Below are 19658 nucleotides of genomic sequence, written 5' to 3' on the forward strand. Positions count from 1 at the left end.
TCTGGCCGCAGGATGGAGCCTTCCTGGCAAACATGGAGCCATGATGCTTGACACAGGCTGGTGCTGCTCAGACCACAGAACTCAGACCACTAGTGGAATGCATTTTTTTTTTTCTTTTTAACCAAGCAGTGAGAAGATAAATACAGAAAACGAGAGCTAAGCATTTAGTAATTCTCACCTCACTGGATAAGGTACAGGTCCTGCAGGTTATTGCCAAACCTGTATAGCAAGCTGCATGCAGTGTGGTCACGTTGGCTGTGCCCTGCAGGTCCACATCACAACATGACATCACGTGTGATATGTTACGGTTGGTTTGACAGCTGTAACCCACCCCCCCTCAAAAAAATATGAAAAATTGAGAAAATGTAAGCATTATTTATAACTTACTATTCCATGAGAAAATGCTGTTGAGAATATCTGAAACAGGGAGTGAATTTTTTGCGTTTCCCCAAGATAAGGAGACAGTTTGGTCTCAACTTTTCAAAACTGTGACTATGGCCAGACTCGCTTTTTTGATTGAGATCTTCAATATTTAAATGACCTTAACCATTCCAAGGCCAAGAAGGACTTCAGTATGTTTTACAAAGGCAAGTAAGGTGCAAGAGCAAAAAAACACCAGGTTAGAAAAGCAGAATGTTTGTGGATACTGATCACAGGTAGCCTAATTGAACAACAACTAGCAAAGAAACAGTTGATGATTTTGATTTTATACATCTGCAAGAAGCTATTAATAATCATCTTATAAATTTTATATTCCATCCAAAGAAGATCCACAAATTAAAAGTTTATCTTTCCAGAATTCATTTTTTTAATCAAAAGAAAAAAGTTATTCTATACGTTTATACGATAAACTGTTGAAACTGACTACTGGAATGTATTATGTAAACATAGCATTGCTTCCCTTATTTGGGATACAATTTTAAAATAAATATCCTGTGTTTGCTGAAATTATTCTAAAATCTCTTCTTCTGTTCCTGTCAACATACCACTGTGGAAATGACTTCTCTACTCTGGGTGTTATTAAAACTAAAGCTGGAAACAGTTTAAAAATACAGAGGATTTTAATTTAATTTTAAATACAGAGGATTTTTTAAATAAATCCTCTGCAAGCAGCAGTGTGATCAATCCAATTTAAACAAATTAAGCAAGGAAAAACAGGTTATTTAAATGTGGAACTTTATATAGTGGTATACACAATGTTCATTCCAAGTGTGAGTATAGATTTTTAACATGGACCTTCTTCCTTTGTAACTTTATGTTCTAATAAATATAATCTAAACAAACATAACTTGGGAAAATAGAAAATCACAAATTTGAAAATGTTGACTAATCGGCAATTAATATATTACACGTGACTTTGTGTCCTTTCAAAATTGTAGCTAAACAAAAAAACAAAAAAAAATTGTAGCTAAACAAAAAGTTACAAAGGAAGGACAAACAAAATTTTATGCCTACTGATTCTCACAAAAGAACTGCACTTGAATTCTTGTCTTTTTAACTTTATTTTCCTAGTAAGTCATCTTTTTCATATTTTACAAAAGCGTTGGCCCACAATTGATTGGAAATTTTTTTAATGGCCTTACCTCACAAGTAGTCTGTGAAGCACTGAGCTGGAGGGCTGTGTCCTGGGCCAGTGATCCTGATACCTGACTCCCCTGTAGGACCAGGTGTGGAGCCTCACATCTGCAGAAATCAAGCGCATGGACCACGCCTTTTGGGATTTTGCCAGCAATTTGGACTGTTGGTTCATTTCTTAGGAATCTAGCTCCAGAATCAGGCCAATTTCCCCATACTTGATACTTTCTAAAATAGTCATCTACTTATTAGGAAAACTAACTAGAAAAGTATTTTCATTGTATTTAGATTGTAATAACAGATCTGATGGTTATACAACAGAGTATTAATAAGTATACACACACTAAAATTTCACTGCCTAAAAGAACAAACCATTTGCTTCCGTAAGTTTTCCCATATAAGTTCACTCAGTTACTTACATGCAAATCCTAGAAGATTGGGATGTGCTTATTTTAATAAATGGACTGGCAATTTGTCTGCTACAAGGCGTCTTTATAGAGCAATAAACAGGAGAAAACAGGAAACAGCTAACCACTTTGTGGTACCCAGAAAGCTACCTCAGCAGGTAGCCTGCACTGTCCAGATGCTACACCAGAAAGACAGCAGACGTGGGGAATCTGCACAGCATTCTCTCACTGGGACCATAGCACTCTTCTGATTGTTTCAGTTTTTGAGAAATCAAGTAGGCACAGATTAATGTACTTCTAAAGTGATAATTCAGTGACAACATAAAGCCAGTGAAATATTATATATAATTGCAACAGTGATTTGGCAAGAAAAATGAAATGCAACGACTCCCACTTGTTAGAGAAATGGCGTGGGAGAGTACTTTGAGTTGACTGAGAAATTAACATGATTGATGTCAATGACATGAGAATACTTAAAATCCTGCTGAAAATTCATTTTAATAAGTAAGGGTATTATGCTGTTGGTAAAAAGAAAGTAACTCTTTAAAGAAGGCATGTTAGCCTTTGACTTGAGAATGAATATTGACAAACTATAACTCAGTGGTCCATGCTTTAGCATCTCATTGTCCTTCCATGAAACAAAGGGATGTGATGAAGGAACAGGCAGACAAATGAAATTTGGATTATGACATAGCTACCCGACATAGTACCCCTAAGGTACAAAACCTACTGAGAGAATTCCATCCAAAAAATGCTGGAAGGAAAATATTTGTATGCTTAAAGGGCTGATGCTCATTTTTCTAGAGAAATTACTAAAGTCAGAGTGCAGCCCAATTTCCCAAGTACCCTGTGAAAGTCAGGTGTTACAATGTATATAAAATTGGTACTTGTGGGGCCTTAGCTTTCAGTATTTACTAGCTGTCTTGACCCTGGGCAAGTTGCTTAACCTCTCTGTCCCTCAGTTTTAGAAGGGTAATCTATGAAAAAAACTTAGACTAGGTGTATCAAAGTATAAGTTTTTAATAGTTACCTACATTATCATAATAATAATAGCCACTACTATTAAATACCCCTTGTTTAGTTGGAAGTTCATTACCGACTGATAAAATATCCATACTTTCTCTGGAGATCCTTTCAGTCACAGGTCATATAATTGCAACCCAAAGCCACATGTTACCACCACGGGTATAATGTTCTCTCAGCTAGCTGACTGGATCATGAGAGGTGGGGAATACCATTTTCCAGAGCACTTACAGTTCCTGGTAGCCCTTGTTTCTGAACTCTGAGCTCTGACTAATAAACTCCATGTTGGCTTAAGAAAGAAGTTTTCTCTTCCCTTATAAAAATGAAGCATTACATTTCAAAAATCAATGTTTAATTAGTAACATTAGTCACCTTTCTGTAATGTTCAGTTTTACGAGGATACTCCAGCTCCTGCCTTCTTACAAGCTAGAGGATGGTTGAAGAAATAAGGGTCAAAATAACACATGGCAGAATCACATCACTATTGGCACCAACCACGTGGTTATAAAAGCAGGAAGGAGAGAGAAAAATGCAGAAGACTTATTAGTAAGATTCACTGCGTGGAGTTGGGTCTGGAAGATCACTGGGAGACAGGTCATTCTGGGCTTAAAAAACACCATTCATTCTCACTGTGCCTCTCTGTGCTGCCTAGATAATGTGAGTCACACCAATCATGAGTCACCATGATTCTGCGCTCTTTCTAAAACAGTGCTGGTTTCTCGTTCTTGTAATTACCTTCAGCCTTTGAGTCGTATTATGGCACGAAATTGTCACTTTCTTAAGCTCAGAGCATCGATACATCTTCAGTATCTTTTTTGTCCGTTTTACATAAGGGGGAAAAACACGGAAGAGGAATCTGTATGCACCCCACTAACTTGTTCAACATACATTTAATGAGTCTGCCACGTCTGAGACACTACAGAACACGGGGAAAGGCATCAGCCCTGCCCCAAGGATCTCTGCCTGCAAGGCTTTTATTTGTACCTGTGAGACAGGACTGAAAATAAATAATTGGAATGTAACATGACACTTCGGAAAACCGGAACAGCACGCCACTACTAAAAATGTAACGCACGGCACAGGGAACACAGTCAATATTTTATAATAACTTTGTATGGAGTGAAATCTACACAAATATCCAATTACTATGTTGTATGCCGGAAACTAATACAATATTGTAAGTCGACTATACTTCAATTAAAAAGAGAATTGCAATAAATACATTTATTGACATGAACAAGGTGTTTAAAAGACATTAAGCTAGAGACGCGAGTAGGAGCAGTGTGCTGGATAAGCTGCCTGTGAGGAGCGGCAAGGGGACAGGATTAGCCATGTCATCTTTGATCAGGAAGGTCATCAGCACCGAAAAAGCCCCAGCGGCCACTGGTCCCTACAGTCAGGCCGTGTTAGTCGACAGGACCGTTTACATTTCAGGACAGCTAGGCATGGACCCTGCAAGTGGACAGCTTGTGCCAGGAGAGGTGGCAGTAGAGGCTAAACAAGCTTTTACACACTTGGGTGAAATTCTGAAAGCTGCAGAGCATGACTTCACAAATGTGGTAAAAGCAACTGTTTTGCTGGTGGACATAAATGACTTCCATACTGTCAGGGACATCTACAAACAATATTTGCAGAGTAGTTTTCCTGCAAGAGCTGCTTACCATGTTGCTGCTTTGCCCAAAGGAGGCCGTGTTGAGACTGAAGCAGGAGCTGTCCGAGAACCTCTCACGACAGCATCACTCTAAGTGGGCCCAGTGTTATTTAGTCTGGTATTTTAATAATGTTTTTAAATTAATGTCTTAATTTTTACAATCTTTGTTGGAAACCATAAGGTTGACTGAAACATCTGAAGTTATTATGGAAATACCACCTTCTAAGGCGAACTGAACATGAATTCAAGATTAATGATGAATCTAGTTGCTGATCTTATAAATTACACTTCTATAGCACTCATTACTGGATATGGGAAAAGAGACACGCATTACATAGTTACTCAGAAAAATAAAAGTAAAGGGAAATAACATGTAGGAGAGATGAATTACTATTCCTGAGAAATAATAAAGAGCACACCTAATTCAATTAAAGTGCATTAATTTAATGATGTGAAATATTTAGTTCTCACATCAGATATATGATTCTGCTTTTACCTGAGTAAAGTTAAAGCATTTAAGTTTGAATGGTAGAGGCAAAGGAGAAGAAACTGGACCAAATTTTATATAGATAATATTTTACTAATGGAAATAAAATAGCACGCAGATTTTCCTTGGTGTGATTCTGTTCACCTGTTTTTTTAACAGTTTAATGTGTACACTAAATTGCATTACCTAAATAAAGGTGGGGGAACTACGAAGTTTGAACTCCAAATATTTTTTTCTCAAAGCTTCCTTCTGACTTCACATTTTTACACTGTTGTAATAAGGCTATGTATAACCATTTTGTGTTCGTTCTTTGAAATCTTCTAACATTTTTAGAAACTACTGCATGAATACCTCCCTCCTCATAGTAGAATAAATTCCAACACAGAATTACGTAGATTAAAAAGTAAAAGTCCCCTTCACTCACTGTCCATTCCACTTACCTCCCCAAAGATGATCACTGCTAGGAGTCTGAGTGTAACCAGCAGATAGTTTCCTATTCATTACATATTTGATCATCTAGTTTGGTTTTAGCTTGTTTACATAAATGGAGCTTTACTGTGAATATTATTCTACAGATTGCTTTCTTCCTGTCTTGAAGATCTTCCATATAAATACATATTGATCTACCTCAAAAAAAAAAAGGCATTAAGCTAAACAATATAATCCTAATCATGTGTCTCTATGTGAAGTACATATTGACATACAAACGTTTAAAAATCTAAATGAAAATGTTACCACTGAATTGTGGAATTATGGATGCTTTTTTTGTCTTTCTCTCTTTTTTTTTTTTTTAGTTATCTGTATTTTCTAATTTTGTTTATGTAACATAAAAGGCATTAAAAGGCAATATGATGCTGCACTAATGGATATCAAAAAGTGCAAAGAGGTTGGAGAGAGTGAGCACTTAAGTGTTTCGGGGTTTCAGAAAAGGCTTCCCAGTACGCGGGAGACAAAAGTGGGAAAGCATAGAACATTCCCAAGCTTACAAATGGGCCTACGTATCCACTTAGGGTAGAGGAGTCATTGGTAAAAGGACTTTGGAATTAAATAAAGATAGGAGACAGGTTGGTTCAAAACAAGGAAGTAAAAAAACACTAATAATACCCAGGGAAGTCTCTCAGACCAGCTCAGAGCTTGGAGAAGAGAAAGTCAGAAAGCAGAGACGAGCCAAAGGAACAAAGTAAGTCCACTGACATCTTTACCTGTCTCTTCACTCAAATCAATGGGCATCAATGGCGGGGCTGGTCTACCCACGTGGGTTCTCTGCAGCGCTCCATTTTCCAGGCTGGAGAGATGGCACTAACTCTCGGCTTTCTGTGGGGCAAGTAGGTAAGAAACCCTGAGAAGGATGAAGCAGGAAAGAAAGGGAAGCAAACCAGGAGAGACATGAAAAAGAATGTCAGCTGCTATAAAACAGGTAAAAGATGCTTCAAGAAAAAGACAATCAAAAGTTAATGCTAAGGAACGGGACACAGGAGGCTCAAATGCATGCCATTCCATGAAGATGAATCAGGAGGGAGCAACTGTGAGCAAGTGATGATGTGGAGACCATCTGACGACACAGCACCAGCACAAAAACTGCAGCACTTGGTTTTGTAATACATTTTAATTAAGGTGCTTTTTTTATGGCAAAAACATAAATATGTGGGGAAAATCACTCATTTTCACTAGATCAGGATTGTTATTTGCAGATATACTGGGTGGTACTGTGGAAATGATTTGATACTATGTTTCACTACATGCAACAATGTCTTCTCAAAGATAGAAGTCATCTTCACCCTGTGATGTTAAAGGTGAAATTAATGTGGAAGGGAGGTAGAAAGAAACCAGAAAAAAAGTAAATTTTTTTCCAATTTTTTTTTTTAAATTATCTGATCAGAGCAAATTGGTGAGCTTTCCTCTTATTGCTAACAGTCCTGCCTTTTGATCTCATTGGGCCTTCTGTTATTCGATGTTCCTTGTGCTTAAAAATGAATACATTTGCTCTAATTTTTAGGTGGAAACAAAAAGGCAACCCATAGTAAATATTTTACCAAAGGTTAGGAGAAAAACTGTATTACTAAGTCAACAGGTGGAATCTAAGAAAAGAGCTTCTTCATTGGTTTCCCCTTTCTTCTATCATTTACAGGACTATCTCCATTTCGACTGAATAATCAGTTATTACTCCAAGCATTTCCCCCTCTTTGTACCAAACTATACAGTCAGTAAGGCTGTTTACACCTTAAGTCACTTTGATATAAACTAAAAGGATTAAGTCTGGCTTGGCGCTTTAATCCTTTTAATAAAACCAGAACTTGACCCAGGAAAAAATGCATCTGAGACCAGCATAATCTTTATAAAACTATTAATATTTGTGCTTTAAATGGAACTCATAAGCCTCGGTCAGAAACTAAACAGCAGATATGAAATTTTAAAATGCTGAGCAATAGAAGAAAAGTCTAGTTTTCTTATCAAATTACTCAATGGGACAAAAAAATTACAGTGATCAATAACCAAAAAAGGAGGTAATGATATTACATACATGTAGAAATAGTTTGCTTTATTTAAAAAAAATTTTTTTTTTTATTTTTGGCCATGCCACACAGCTTGCCCCAACCAGGGATCAAACCCGTGACCATGCAGTGGAAGCATGGAGTCCTAACCACTTGACCACCAGGGAATTCCTGAAATAGTTTGTTTTAATACTTTAAAAAAAAACTCAAGAAAATTCTTGTTCTGGTTAATTCTTGTACTGTGAGTCTCCATCTCCCATCTCCTTGATCCTGGCATTTACCTTTTCAAGTTCAATTTCTATCATAAACTTTCCATATGGCATATCCACTGCTTAAACAGGGATAGGAGACTCGACTCTAATAATAGAATGACAATTACCTTTTCTCAAGCTCTTGCCAACAGTGCTGGGCACTGTTCCAACAGCTTTGCAGGAATTAGAATTGCATAATCTTCCCACCAGCCCCTTTGAATGGTACTATTAGTTTCACTTTACAGTTGTGACACAGGGATCTAGTTTAAAAAGTTAAGGCCCCAGAGTTAGGGAACTAGCAGATTGAGGATCAGTGAAGTAGCAGATTATCAGAGTTTGAACACTAACTGGCCACAGAAACCAAACCAGGGGATACAAAAACTTCATATTCTCAAACATCATTTGGGAGCTATAGTGACTCACTCCAAGAATCACAGCTATGGAACTGACTATTTTTTCCTTGTTCAAAGAACCATCTGTGGATTCAAATGTTTCCACTTTGAAAAAGTAATCCCTTTGTAATGAGCTCTTTCCAAAATGTGTTTTCTGCCCTTATAGTGAGTTTTCAACCTTTTCCAGTTGTATCCAGCATCTGAGCAGCTTAGGGTAAGGGTTATACGAGTGTAGGTTCTGGATTCAATTATCTCACTGTGAAATGGGGATGACGTTAGCGCCTACCTTACGGGTGTTTGTAAAAACGAAGAGAGATTAATATATCTCACCTACGTAACATACCAGTAATCGTATAGCCAACCCATGCAGTTGCCACAGGTTTTACATGAAATACATGAAATAACTCTTCAGTACTCAAAGTGACCCTATAAGGAATAAACTCTTATTATCCTCATTGCACAGACAAGAAACTAAGGCAAAGAGTGGTTAACAAACTTGCCAAAGACAGAGCTAGTGTCAGAGCCAGAATGCTAATCCCAAGTTCAGGCGCGTCACCATGACACTAGATGGCCACCACTGTGCCTGCGGTAAGCGTGTGATGAAATGTTAGCTCTCTGGACAGCTCACCTGAGGAGAGCTGGGCAGAGGCCTTACGAACTTAATTACTGACTCACTGAGAAGTCAGTCTTGTTTATAAAGTCCTCTCCACAGCGTCAGAAAACTACTTTTGTTATTGGGTAGTTACAGGTGCAGAGTCAATCCCCTGTCATTAGGTGGCCTGGAAGCCTCGTCGGTGAGCAGAGTGGCTGGCGGGGGGCTCCCTGCTGACAGTCCAGGGCCCATATTGTAGTCCTGACTCTGCCACACATGTCCTTGGTAACCCTGGCCCAGGCATTTCACCTGTCACAGCTTCCGTCTCCTCCGTAAACCAAGGAGAATGGGATGGGGTAGCTGGAATGGCTCTTTCCTACCCTGACATGTCAGGATTCTAAGAGGACACGGTCTGAGTAAGCGTCCCTGTTTTAAAAAAAGCACTGTGCAAAGCTTCAGTAGGCTACTAACCCTTCATACCAGGGATGAGGGCATCCAGAACACCTAGTTTCTTGAGATTCGTGATGTACAAGAAAATGATTTGGGGAAGAGGTCTCAAGAAAGGAATCTAAGGAAAATGGAGACAATTTTTTGTGTGTGTCATGATTTTTTTTTTCAAGGATTAATAGTGATTGCTGTCCATATCTAGTTGTGCTGGTTTATTTCCAACAAAATTCCCACCAAGGACTTCAGATACTCTATGCTTCCAGAAGGACAAAAATGAACAGGGAATCTCAAGGGTATTTTTCTTAAAGAACAAGAGAATCAACTTAATTGGTCATATGTGAATTACCTACTGGAAAAGTATTAACAAATAATTTTAAATCTTGTACTGCCTTTCTTACCACCCAATCACATTTTTGACCCCTGTATTCATTTTCTATTTACTGGTATAACAAATTACCAGAACCTTAGTGGCTTAAAAATACAAAAATTCATCATCTGACAGTCCTATAGGTCAGAAATCCAACACTGGTTTCATTGAGCCTAAGGTCAAGGTGTCAGGAGAGCCGCATTCCTTCTGAAATCTCCAGGAAAGACTCTGTTTCCCTTGTTTTCTCTAGCTTCTGGAAGCCACAATATTCCTTGGCTCACAGCCGCTTCCTCCCCTTCAAAGCCAGCAGCACGGCATCTCTCTTACTCTCCCTCCATCATCACATCTCTTTCTCTGACTCTCCTCTACCTCCCTCTTCTACTTTTAAGGATCCTTGTGATGACACTAGGCCCACCCAAATCATCCAGGAAAATCTCCCAGTTTTAAAGTCAGCTGATTATTGGACTTCCCTGGTGGCTCAGTGGTTAAGAATCCGCCTGCCAATGCAGTGAATGTAGGTTCGATCCCTGGTTCGGGAAGATCCCACATGCCGTGGGGCAACTAAGCCCGCGTACCACAACTACTGAGCTTGTGCTCTAGAGCTCGCAAGCCACAACTATTGAGCCCACGTGCCACAACTACCGAAGCCTGTGGGCCTAGAGCCTGTGCTCCTCAACAAGAGAAGTCACTGCACTGAGAAGCCCGTGCACCACAATGAAGAGCAGCCCCCACTCCCCACAGCTAGATAAAAGCCTGTGTGCAGCAACAAAGACCCAACCCAGTGAAAAAATAAAAATAAAAAAATAAAGTCAGCTATCAACTTCAATGCCATCTGCAACCTTACATCCCTCTGCCATGTGACCTAACATATTCACAGTTTCCTAAATTCGAACATAGATATCTTTTGGGAAAGGAGAAGGGTGCATTATTCTGCCTACCACTGTCTCTTCCCTCTTTCTGTTGTCCTTCAGATGCAATGAACTCACAGAAGATCAATATATATAAATACTTTTCAAAATCAAATGGAAATTGGAAAGTAAATGTATCTTCATTTTCCCCTCCTTTGCTTCCTTCAAACTGTAGGATGTATAGGATTCCAAAGTCAAATAAGAATCACTCACATTGGTTGTCATTACCCATTAACTGCTTACTTGCCTTCCTCCATTTGCATAGATAATGTACAGTTGACGAGATTTTCTTTAGCATCCTTTCTGGGTAAATTTATCGCTTTGTTATGTTTTGTAATACTTAGGACATAATGATGTCATCCAAGCCAACAGCCTACCCCAGCCTATATGAAACCACACCTAATTATTACCCATCAAGCACCTTTACAACTCCTGGGTCTCAACAACCTCTGAGTTTCACCTGCCTAGGAAACCAAGTGCAGAGTGGTCAGCCTCCCTTCTTCACTTATCCAAGAATCTTCACCAACAGTCCGCAGGGTCAAGGAAATATACAAATGGTAAATCCAGCCAGAGGAAAAGCAGCTACAAACTTTAAAGAAGAAGCAAAGGCACTAGGGGTAAGTCTACTCACTACCAGAATTTTAATTTTGCATTTCTAAGGTTTTTTGTGCTTATGAGTTATAGGTGAAGAGAAGTTTATCATTACATACGCCCAATCATTAAAAAGGTCAGAATGCTACTCTGGAAACAGTATCCCTTTTAGGTAGAAATAATTAGTCTGCATGTAGACTTTACCCTGAGCTCGTTTTATTTTGGACTCAAGCAAAAATCTAATGGGTGAGAAAGGATTCTTCCTAGCAGGATGACTGATCTCACTTTTGCAAACAATATTTTGGGTACCCTCAATCCTGTCTCTGGATTAGTTTCAAGCCTGGTATTTGTATAGAGGCGAATTCACATAGAGGACTGCCTTAAAAAACAGAAGGAACTACTAATGGGCTGTCTGGGGAAATTGGGTGTGAAAGAACTAGGGGCCATTCTATCTGCTGTCCCGTCACCCAGTGCCCATGGAGATGTTATGACTTAACTGCCACATCAATTCCATAAAGGACACTTTGACCCATCCTAATCTAGTTTATGGAGCCATTGTAAAACATGCCCTGCGTGTACATGAAGACTCCACTGCCACAGGCAGAATTATTATTGTTATTCCCTTTGCTGTGCTTTTGAAGAACCTCTTTCACCACTAACACAACTCCACCAAATGGTACAATCCCTCCCTGTGTGCAGCTCTAACTTCTGTGCTAGGGCACTCCATAAATTATATTGATATATATAAATTATATGCTGGAAACTCTTCTAGCCATCTTAGGAAAGTGCAGCTGAGTACTGGTCCCCCTCCAGTAGGCAGACGTAAGCTGGGAGGTGGCCTCTCAGATTCTCCTCTTGGCAGACAGAGGAAGTCCCCTGCTCGCATTGAGCCAATGAGACAGACTAGCGCATCACACAGCTGGCCCCACAGGGATGCTGGGAACACAGCAGAGAACAAATCAGACACAATCTCTGTGCTCATGGAGCTCAGAACCTAGTGCGAGAATCAGGCTACACATATAATAAAGAATTAAGGGACTTCCCTGCTGGTGCAAAGGTTAAGAATCCACCTGTCATTCCACCTGCCAGGGTTCCCTGGTCCAGGAAGATCCCATATGCCACAGAGCAACAAAGCCCATGCACCACAACGACTGAAGTCCCCGCACCTAGAGCCAGCGCTCCGCAATAAGAGAAGCCACCGCAATGAGAAGCCTGAGCACCACAAAGCAGAGTAGCCCCCGCTCGCCACAACTAGAGAGGGCCCTCGCACAGCAACGAAGATCCAACGCAGCCAAAAATAAAACAATAAGATATTTTTTAAATTTTTAAAAATTAAAAAAAAGAATTAAGGTACACAGTGTATTGGGAGGTGATAAAGGATATGGAGAGAATAAAGAAGTGTGAAAGGGATACGTAGTTCCAGGCAGTGAGGGGGCGGCAGTTTCAAGCCGGTCCAAGCAGGCTTTCCTTAGATGATGACATCTGAACAAAGACATGAAGCGAGGAGTGAGCCATGCGGATGTCAGGCAAGAGGTTCCAGGTAAAGCTGGAAGGTCTTTAGAGGAAAAGAGTGAGGAAAAGAGGAAAATGTGACATGTTTGAAGAACAGGGAGGAGATAAATAAAGTAGAGTAGAATGACAGATGGAGGGAGTAGTTGGAAAAAGGGCAGAGGGGTGGTGGAGACAGATCCTGTGAGGCCGGGAGGGCTGGAGGCTCTGGCTTTTCGTCTGAGTGGAGCGGGTGGCCACTGGAGCCTTCCGCCCGGTTCCAAAGACGTGCACAGTAGAAGTGCTTTAAAGTGCCCTTTTGTTTTTTAAAAGCTCCAACTGGCAGAAGCTACTTTCTCTCCTTGAAGATCAACCTTCTGTGCTATTAGTAGCCCCCAGTCACCACAATGACACAGGGGCCTCCAGGGGCAGGATGTGAGTGGACCATCTGTTCCAACTTCCTCAGAGTTTAAAGCAGTTCTGTGGCCAAAAATCCAGAATGAACTAAATGGCCAAATTACTAAATCTGGCCAATAAGCAATTTTGATCAGTAAATGGTACATCCAGGGTTCTACTAGGACAAAGGAAGGACAGTTTTAACCCAGATCTAACTGGCTCCTCATCAAGATGATGGCAAGGATGAGAGTTGGAAGCTTATAGCCAGATGCTTGAATTGCTACTCTAAAGAAGGGGTAGTAAAAAAACAAATAATAATGTCTAAGGCAGGAATTTTTCAACTGAGACCCACAACTGGCTAAAAGAAACCCGTGACACCTCTGAAGTTGTATGCAAATGTGTGGTGTGTATATGGGTGGATGTGGAAGAACAGTTTTTTAGGGGAGAAGGCTCACAGCTTTTATCAGACTCTCAACTTCATTATTCAAAACATATTAATCTCACATTATTTAGGAAGCTGTGGGTTTTTTTCCTAATTCTGATGCAATTTCATTGTATTCAGTAGCTATTTGCTGAAGAAATAAACAGCAATCACTGTATCTGCAGTATTCCTGGACAGATAAGATGTAAATTTTGGAAGAAACAATTAACTTCTGGTCCAATCTAGCAATAGTTATCTCTCACAAATCTGTTTATCGAGGATGATGGAAGGTATACTAAAAGGTACTAAGATGTGTCCACTGTCTGAGAATACATGATAGGCCAATAAGGAAATGTTTGCATACCTGCAATTTGAAAAAGAATGATATAAATGAGTACAAAACTAAGAAATAAGGTATGTGATTTATATCATAAGATACAACAGAATTAAAAAAATAAAAACAACAACAAAAAAAACAAGATAGCTTAAATTCACTGGTATAACCAAGAAGACTTCATGGAAGAAGCGTAGCTGAGCTGAGCCTGAGGGCGTAGTTAAGACATGGGCTCTGGAGTCAATTTACTGCATTAAATTCCCAGGTCAGCCCTTCAGCAATTGTGTGACCTTGGGCACTGCTATGGTCTGAATGTTTTTGTCCCTCTCCAAAATCCGTATGTTGAAATCCTAACTTTCAAAGATGATAGTATTAGGAGGTGGGCCTTTGGGAGGTGCTAATTAGGTCATGAGGGTGGAGCCCTCATGAATGAGATTAGTGCCTTATAAAAGAGGCTCCTGAGAGATCCCTCGCCCTTTGCACCATGTGAGGACACAGCGAAAAGCTTGGACTATGAACCGGGAAGAGGACCCTCACCAGAAGGTGACTGTGCTGGAATCTTGAACTTGGACTTCCCAGAATCCAGAACTGCACACAATAAATTTCTGTTGTTTATAAACCACTCAGTCTGGGGTATTTTGTTACAGCAGCCCGAACAGACTAAGACAGATACCTGATTTCTTTGTGTCTCTGTGTCTCCATCCCGTTGTTGGGGAGGATTCCAAGTATAATAAGTGTAAAGTGCTTAGAAATTATCAAGCATATAGTTAATGCCTAATAAACTGTTTTTTCTTCATTGATACTTTCCCCAGAACTGGGATTACCCAAGCAGAGAACTGGTCCATTTTCAAAAGACAGCCACTGAAATCACAGTGAGAGCATTTTTTTCGAAGAGTCTTGGAGGCTCTCAGGGGATGCTCGTGTGTGCTTATGCAGTAGCACTTTCTGAAGAATCCTTGGGCCACCTGAACAAGCCTCCCCAAATACCTCAAACAAGGTTTATGCTGAGGCCCTGGCCCTGCTGTATGTCAAAATCTTAATGGCCCACCTCCTGCACAGGTACAGCTGAATGACACCCATGGATCTTGACAGAGTTGACAATAAGTAAGCAGTAGCAGCACTGAGAGTGACGTTTCGTGGTGCCTGAAGATGAAGAAGTGATTTTTAAATGTCTGTTTTCTCTTTTTAGGCAATCCAGATCATTATTGGACTGATGCACATTGGCTTTGGAGTTATTTTGGGTTCAATGGCCTCCATTAAAAAGGGAGTTTGGGGTTTTGCTTCCTGGTCTTTTATTATCGGATATCCATTCTGGGGCGGCCTTTCTGTGAGTAGTCTGCTGCAACAGCTGTGTTTCTCAGTTTACAAAGTACAGCTGTCCCCAGCCTAGGTATAACTCATCTTTTAATAAGCCCTATATCTGATCAGCTGGAGAATTTAGATACTAGATATTAATATTAGATATTAATTAGATGGAGAATTAAATAAGGGTGCGCTTTTGTTCTCCATTTTAACTTGCAGCTTAAACTCACACCCTGAAGTTTACACTGATCAAGTAACCAGCACACGAAAGTTTTAGTTCCCTATTCCATTTTAGATGGAAATGTATGCGCTGGGTGGACAGCGGCAAAAAGAGGTGATCAGGAACATGATTAAAAACATGCAACTGATCATGAGAAGAGACTGAGCGGTGAGGTCAAAAGTCATCAGAACAAGGAAAGCTTACAAGCGAAGGAGGTCTTTATATGCAAGAAACTAAGGAGAAAAAGAAAAGGATGTCAAAAGGACAGTGTAACCTCTTGAGAGTTACTCCAAAAAATTGAGAAGTATGAAAGAATTTTTGAGAGGGAAATATAAATAGATCAACCTTTCATTATATAAAGAGACATATATCCCAGAAACACTCAAAGGACCCATCATTTCACAAATAAATCTGTCTATTTCTACAGTTCATTATTACCGGAGCACTCTCTGTTTCAGCATCCAATCACCTTTCCCCTTGTCTGGTAAGTTAGAATGTTTCTACTTTTTAAACCACTTTAAAGACTAATTTACTTGGGGAAGAAAAGTGAGAAAGTGGATTCAAAATAAGAAGACTGCCTAAGGCATGCTAAAGCATTCCAAAGACCTCCTAACAAGTCAGCAGAGGACTTGGTTTCCCAGTTATTCTGCTGAATTTCAAAATCTTCTTGTAGAAACTGGGGAACGTTTTGTACTCTGCCCATACACCCCTACCCTCAAAAGCATAACAATTTCCTCCTTCTAAATCTATCTAGTCCTTAGAAAGACAAGGGTTCCATTAATTCCAAAATTTATCAGCAAAGATTTTTTTGTGTATATACTTTCCCATATATAAAATTGAACGCTGGGACTTCCTAGGTGGTGGAGTGGTTAAGAATCTGGCTGTTAATGGAGGGGACACGGGTTTGATCCCTGCTCCAGGAAGATCCTACATGCCACGGAGCAACTAAGCCCATGCGCCACAACCAGTTAGCCTGTACTCTAGAGCCCATGAGCCACAACTGTTGAGCCCATGTGCTGCAACTACTGAAGCCTGCATGCCTAGAGCCTGTGCTCTGCAACAAGAGAGGCCACTGCAACAAGGAGCACGTGCACCACAATGGAGAGTAGCCCCTGCTCTCATTAGAGAAAGCCCCTGTGCAGCAACGAAGACCCAACACAATAAATAAATAAATAAATAAATAAATTTATTAAAAAATTTTAAAAAATGGACGCTATGTAGTACTACCTCATATAGTGGTTGCAAGAGTTCTATGAAATAACACATTTAAATAATCTAATACAGTGACTGTCACAGAAAAATGCTCATTAAGAGTTTGTCATTTTATTGTTTCAAAAAGGAAATAGAATTGTTACTGTGTGAGACTTAGACAAATATAATAGATGAGCTCCTGCTTTGTATTGTTTACATTTTTCCACAGATTTGAGAAATATCCTATGTTTAGGCAGCATACAGAATAATTTTCATGGTAACTATCCAGGAGGACAGAGGGAAAAAAATCATTTCAGCTTCAAAATTTCTTTCAAGATTTCCAAGATTAAGAACCATTAGATTTAGTTGCTTCTTATTTCATTTCATTTCACTCATCTTACATACGATTTATTTTTTCCTGCCATCTCCACCAGATAAAAAGCAGCCTGGGAATGAATATTCTTAGTTCTATCTTTGCCATCATTGGACTGATTCTGTTGCTACTGGATGTGAGCATTAACGGGGAGGCTGACCAAGACTACTGGGCAGTGGTAAGTATCCCATCATTGACCAGGTGCCTTCTCTCTTTCCACGCACATAGAGTGGATCTATTTTTTATTTCTTATGATTGTACAGCAGCTCTAGTAGAAAATCCCTTTTTCTATTCCAGCCCTGCTCTTAGTCATGTGATCTCTAGGCCTATAGAATCAAGTGGGAGAGTCACCTCTGTAGATGGACTAGGGCAGAAAGGGTACCCCTCATTCACCCATGTCATGGTTAGGGAAGGTTAGGGAAGATTCCTAAAGAGTATATAGAAATACCGAGGGATCAAAGCTCCCTGAATAAAAGAGTAACTGAATTGGTACACTGAATGAGAATAACCTAGACTAAGAGAAAGAGATGCAAAATAAGTGAGATACAGACATAGATACATAGATATAGATATTTATATCGATACATATTGAAATGTATGTATCTTTGTTAAGGCATAAGGTATAGAAAAAGATTCTTTGAGGTTTTAGGCAGAAAAATCAAATTGCTTACAAAAGGAAAAAAAAATCAGCTTGACTCAGTGCCTACTATAGCCACATTCAACAGGGAAAATCATGGAGCACTGTCTACAAAGCTTTGATGAAAAGAAAATGTGACTCAAGAATAAGAAGTCCAATAAAATCCTTGTGAAAGTATAAAAGCAACAAGATCCTCTCAGTAAAACAATAACACACATGGGCACTGCTGCTAAAAAATTTAATAAAAAAAAAGGAATGTTCAACCATATACAAGGTAGATTAAATCAAGAATGCAGAAATGCAAAGGAGAATCTGTGTAAGGAGACTGGTGAAAAGCACAGAAACTGGAAGGTGAAGAGAGAAGTAAGATGAGAGGTAAAATAAGCATGCTAACTAACAATCATCTGATACTGCCTCAAATTGAAACTTGTAAGTTTAAAATGATGTCAACTTCTTCATGGATTTTGTAAACTGTATTTGACTTGACTTCTTTTTATTCTTTTAAAATCAGGTAACATTTTTATTTCAAAATAGGAAGTAAAAACGATTCCATTCTTTAAAAACAGTGTTTCCCTCTATTGTTCTCTCATCCCCTCCGCTGCTCTCTTTTTACCTCTCTCTTGCTGTCTCTCCATGCACCCACTTTTCCTTTTTTCTAAGATCCTAGCATGTGGGATCTTAGTTCCCTAACCAGGAACTGAATTCTCACCCCTTGCAATGGAAGGGAAGTCCCTACATCCACTTTTCTATTTGCCTTTTGCCCATATATGGAGTTCTAGAATAACAGGGGTCAGATGTTAATTTTGCTCATTTCTGGGCAGTGGCATTTGGGATGATTGGTTGTATTCTACATTGCTTGATTATTTTTTTAATGAGCAAGTAAATTTTTATTAAAAAAAAATTTTTTATAAAAAAAAAGAAAGCCACTGCAAAGAAAAACTTCTACTTCCTTTCTAATGTTTTTAAATAAGACAGTCTACTGCAAATAGGACAGTCTTCTGGCATTCTAAAGAAATTCCAAAATTAATTTACATTCCCCTGAAATAAGCATGTGATGACAGAGAAATGATCCCAGAGCTAGCTGAGTACAAGCAATAGACCATTTGATGAGTCTGTAACTTTTTGAAGCCTGGGTGAAGCCCTCCTGATTTAGTCAAAATTTCAGTGTGTTTCTTCCTGATTTCAGCTTGCTGGGAAAGGAATTTCAGCCATGCTGATCATCTTCTCTCTCTTGGTGATCTTTATAACTTCTACCACAGTCCACTTTACCACCCAAGCAATCAACACCACCGATGGGGTGAGTTGGGCCTCTTCTCTGTAAAATAATTTGAGTATGTGCTGAAGAAAAACAGACCTCAGTGTCAGATAAGTCCCACTGTGGGCTTACCAGAGTGCTCTGTGTCCTCTTCTCTGATGGGGACGGTGGTGGGGGGATGTTACTGAACAGGATTATAGTAACAACATTGTTTGCTTTATTCATTCTTTCCAGTCTGTCCAGGCTATTCCAATTATGTATGCAAACAGTCCCTTGACAACAGGGTCGTCCACAGTTGCTCCCAAAAATGCTGGCTACGAAACTTGTACCCTCCCCCAACACCACTAGGTACGGAAAGAAAAAGGAGCATCATGTGATCTATGGGGTAAAACTACCTGCAGAAACTTCTTAAGAAGCTGGCCTCCGCTGTCCATGATGATTGCCGATCTTTAAAGACCATGTTTCAGATCTGTTCTTAGTTTGTCACAAATGATAACTGCACGGATCTCCCTGGCATTGCTTCTTCCTATCTGCCACTACCACTCACTGGCAAAGGGGAAGGGCCAGAGGACCAGAAATGACTCTGTAACTCAAAGTTAGAAAATTTCCTGTTAATGTTACCCTTTCCTCAATAAAATGTTACTAGGAACATAAGCCTTTTTTTGGTATTTTTTAATTCATTTTGGTTTTTTATTGGCTGTTAAGTAGTAGATCTGACAAAATACTGCAAAGCAGACTGATAAAATTTCTTTGATGATGATTTACAGGGTGTCCAAGTAGAAATGTTATATCCTACCACAGAGGTCATATGCCTATTATTAATATGATGCTATTTAAAACCCATATGGTTGTTTCATT

The 19658-nt window shown here is 39.5% G+C and overlaps 2 protein-coding genes across 2 annotated transcripts; both read left to right on the forward strand.

Moving 5' to 3' along the window:
* The first annotated feature begins 4336 nt into the window (after positions 1-4336).
* On the forward strand, positions 4337-4750 carry LOC130850213 (2-iminobutanoate/2-iminopropanoate deaminase-like). Its single transcript, XM_057729612.1, has one exon. The coding sequence runs from the start codon at positions 4337-4339 to the stop codon at positions 4748-4750; it is 414 nt and encodes a 137-aa protein (XP_057585595.1).
* A 6192-nt stretch (positions 4751-10942) lies between these two features.
* On the forward strand, positions 10943-19148 carry LOC130848725 (membrane-spanning 4-domains subfamily A member 12-like). The gene is made up of 6 exons (XM_057727129.1): positions 10943-11209; positions 15012-15149; positions 15772-15828; positions 16970-17086; positions 18732-18842; positions 19035-19148. Exons 1-6 carry the CDS (start codon positions 10943-10945, stop codon positions 19146-19148), a joined length of 804 nt encoding a protein of 267 aa, XP_057583112.1.
* The last annotated feature ends 510 nt before the right edge of the window (positions 19149-19658 follow it).

The sequence above is a fragment of the Hippopotamus amphibius genome, chromosome 3 (assembly GCF_030028045.1).
Source record: "Hippopotamus amphibius kiboko isolate mHipAmp2 chromosome 3, mHipAmp2.hap2, whole genome shotgun sequence".
Classification (NCBI taxonomy): Eukaryota; Metazoa; Chordata; class Mammalia; order Artiodactyla; family Hippopotamidae; genus Hippopotamus; species Hippopotamus amphibius.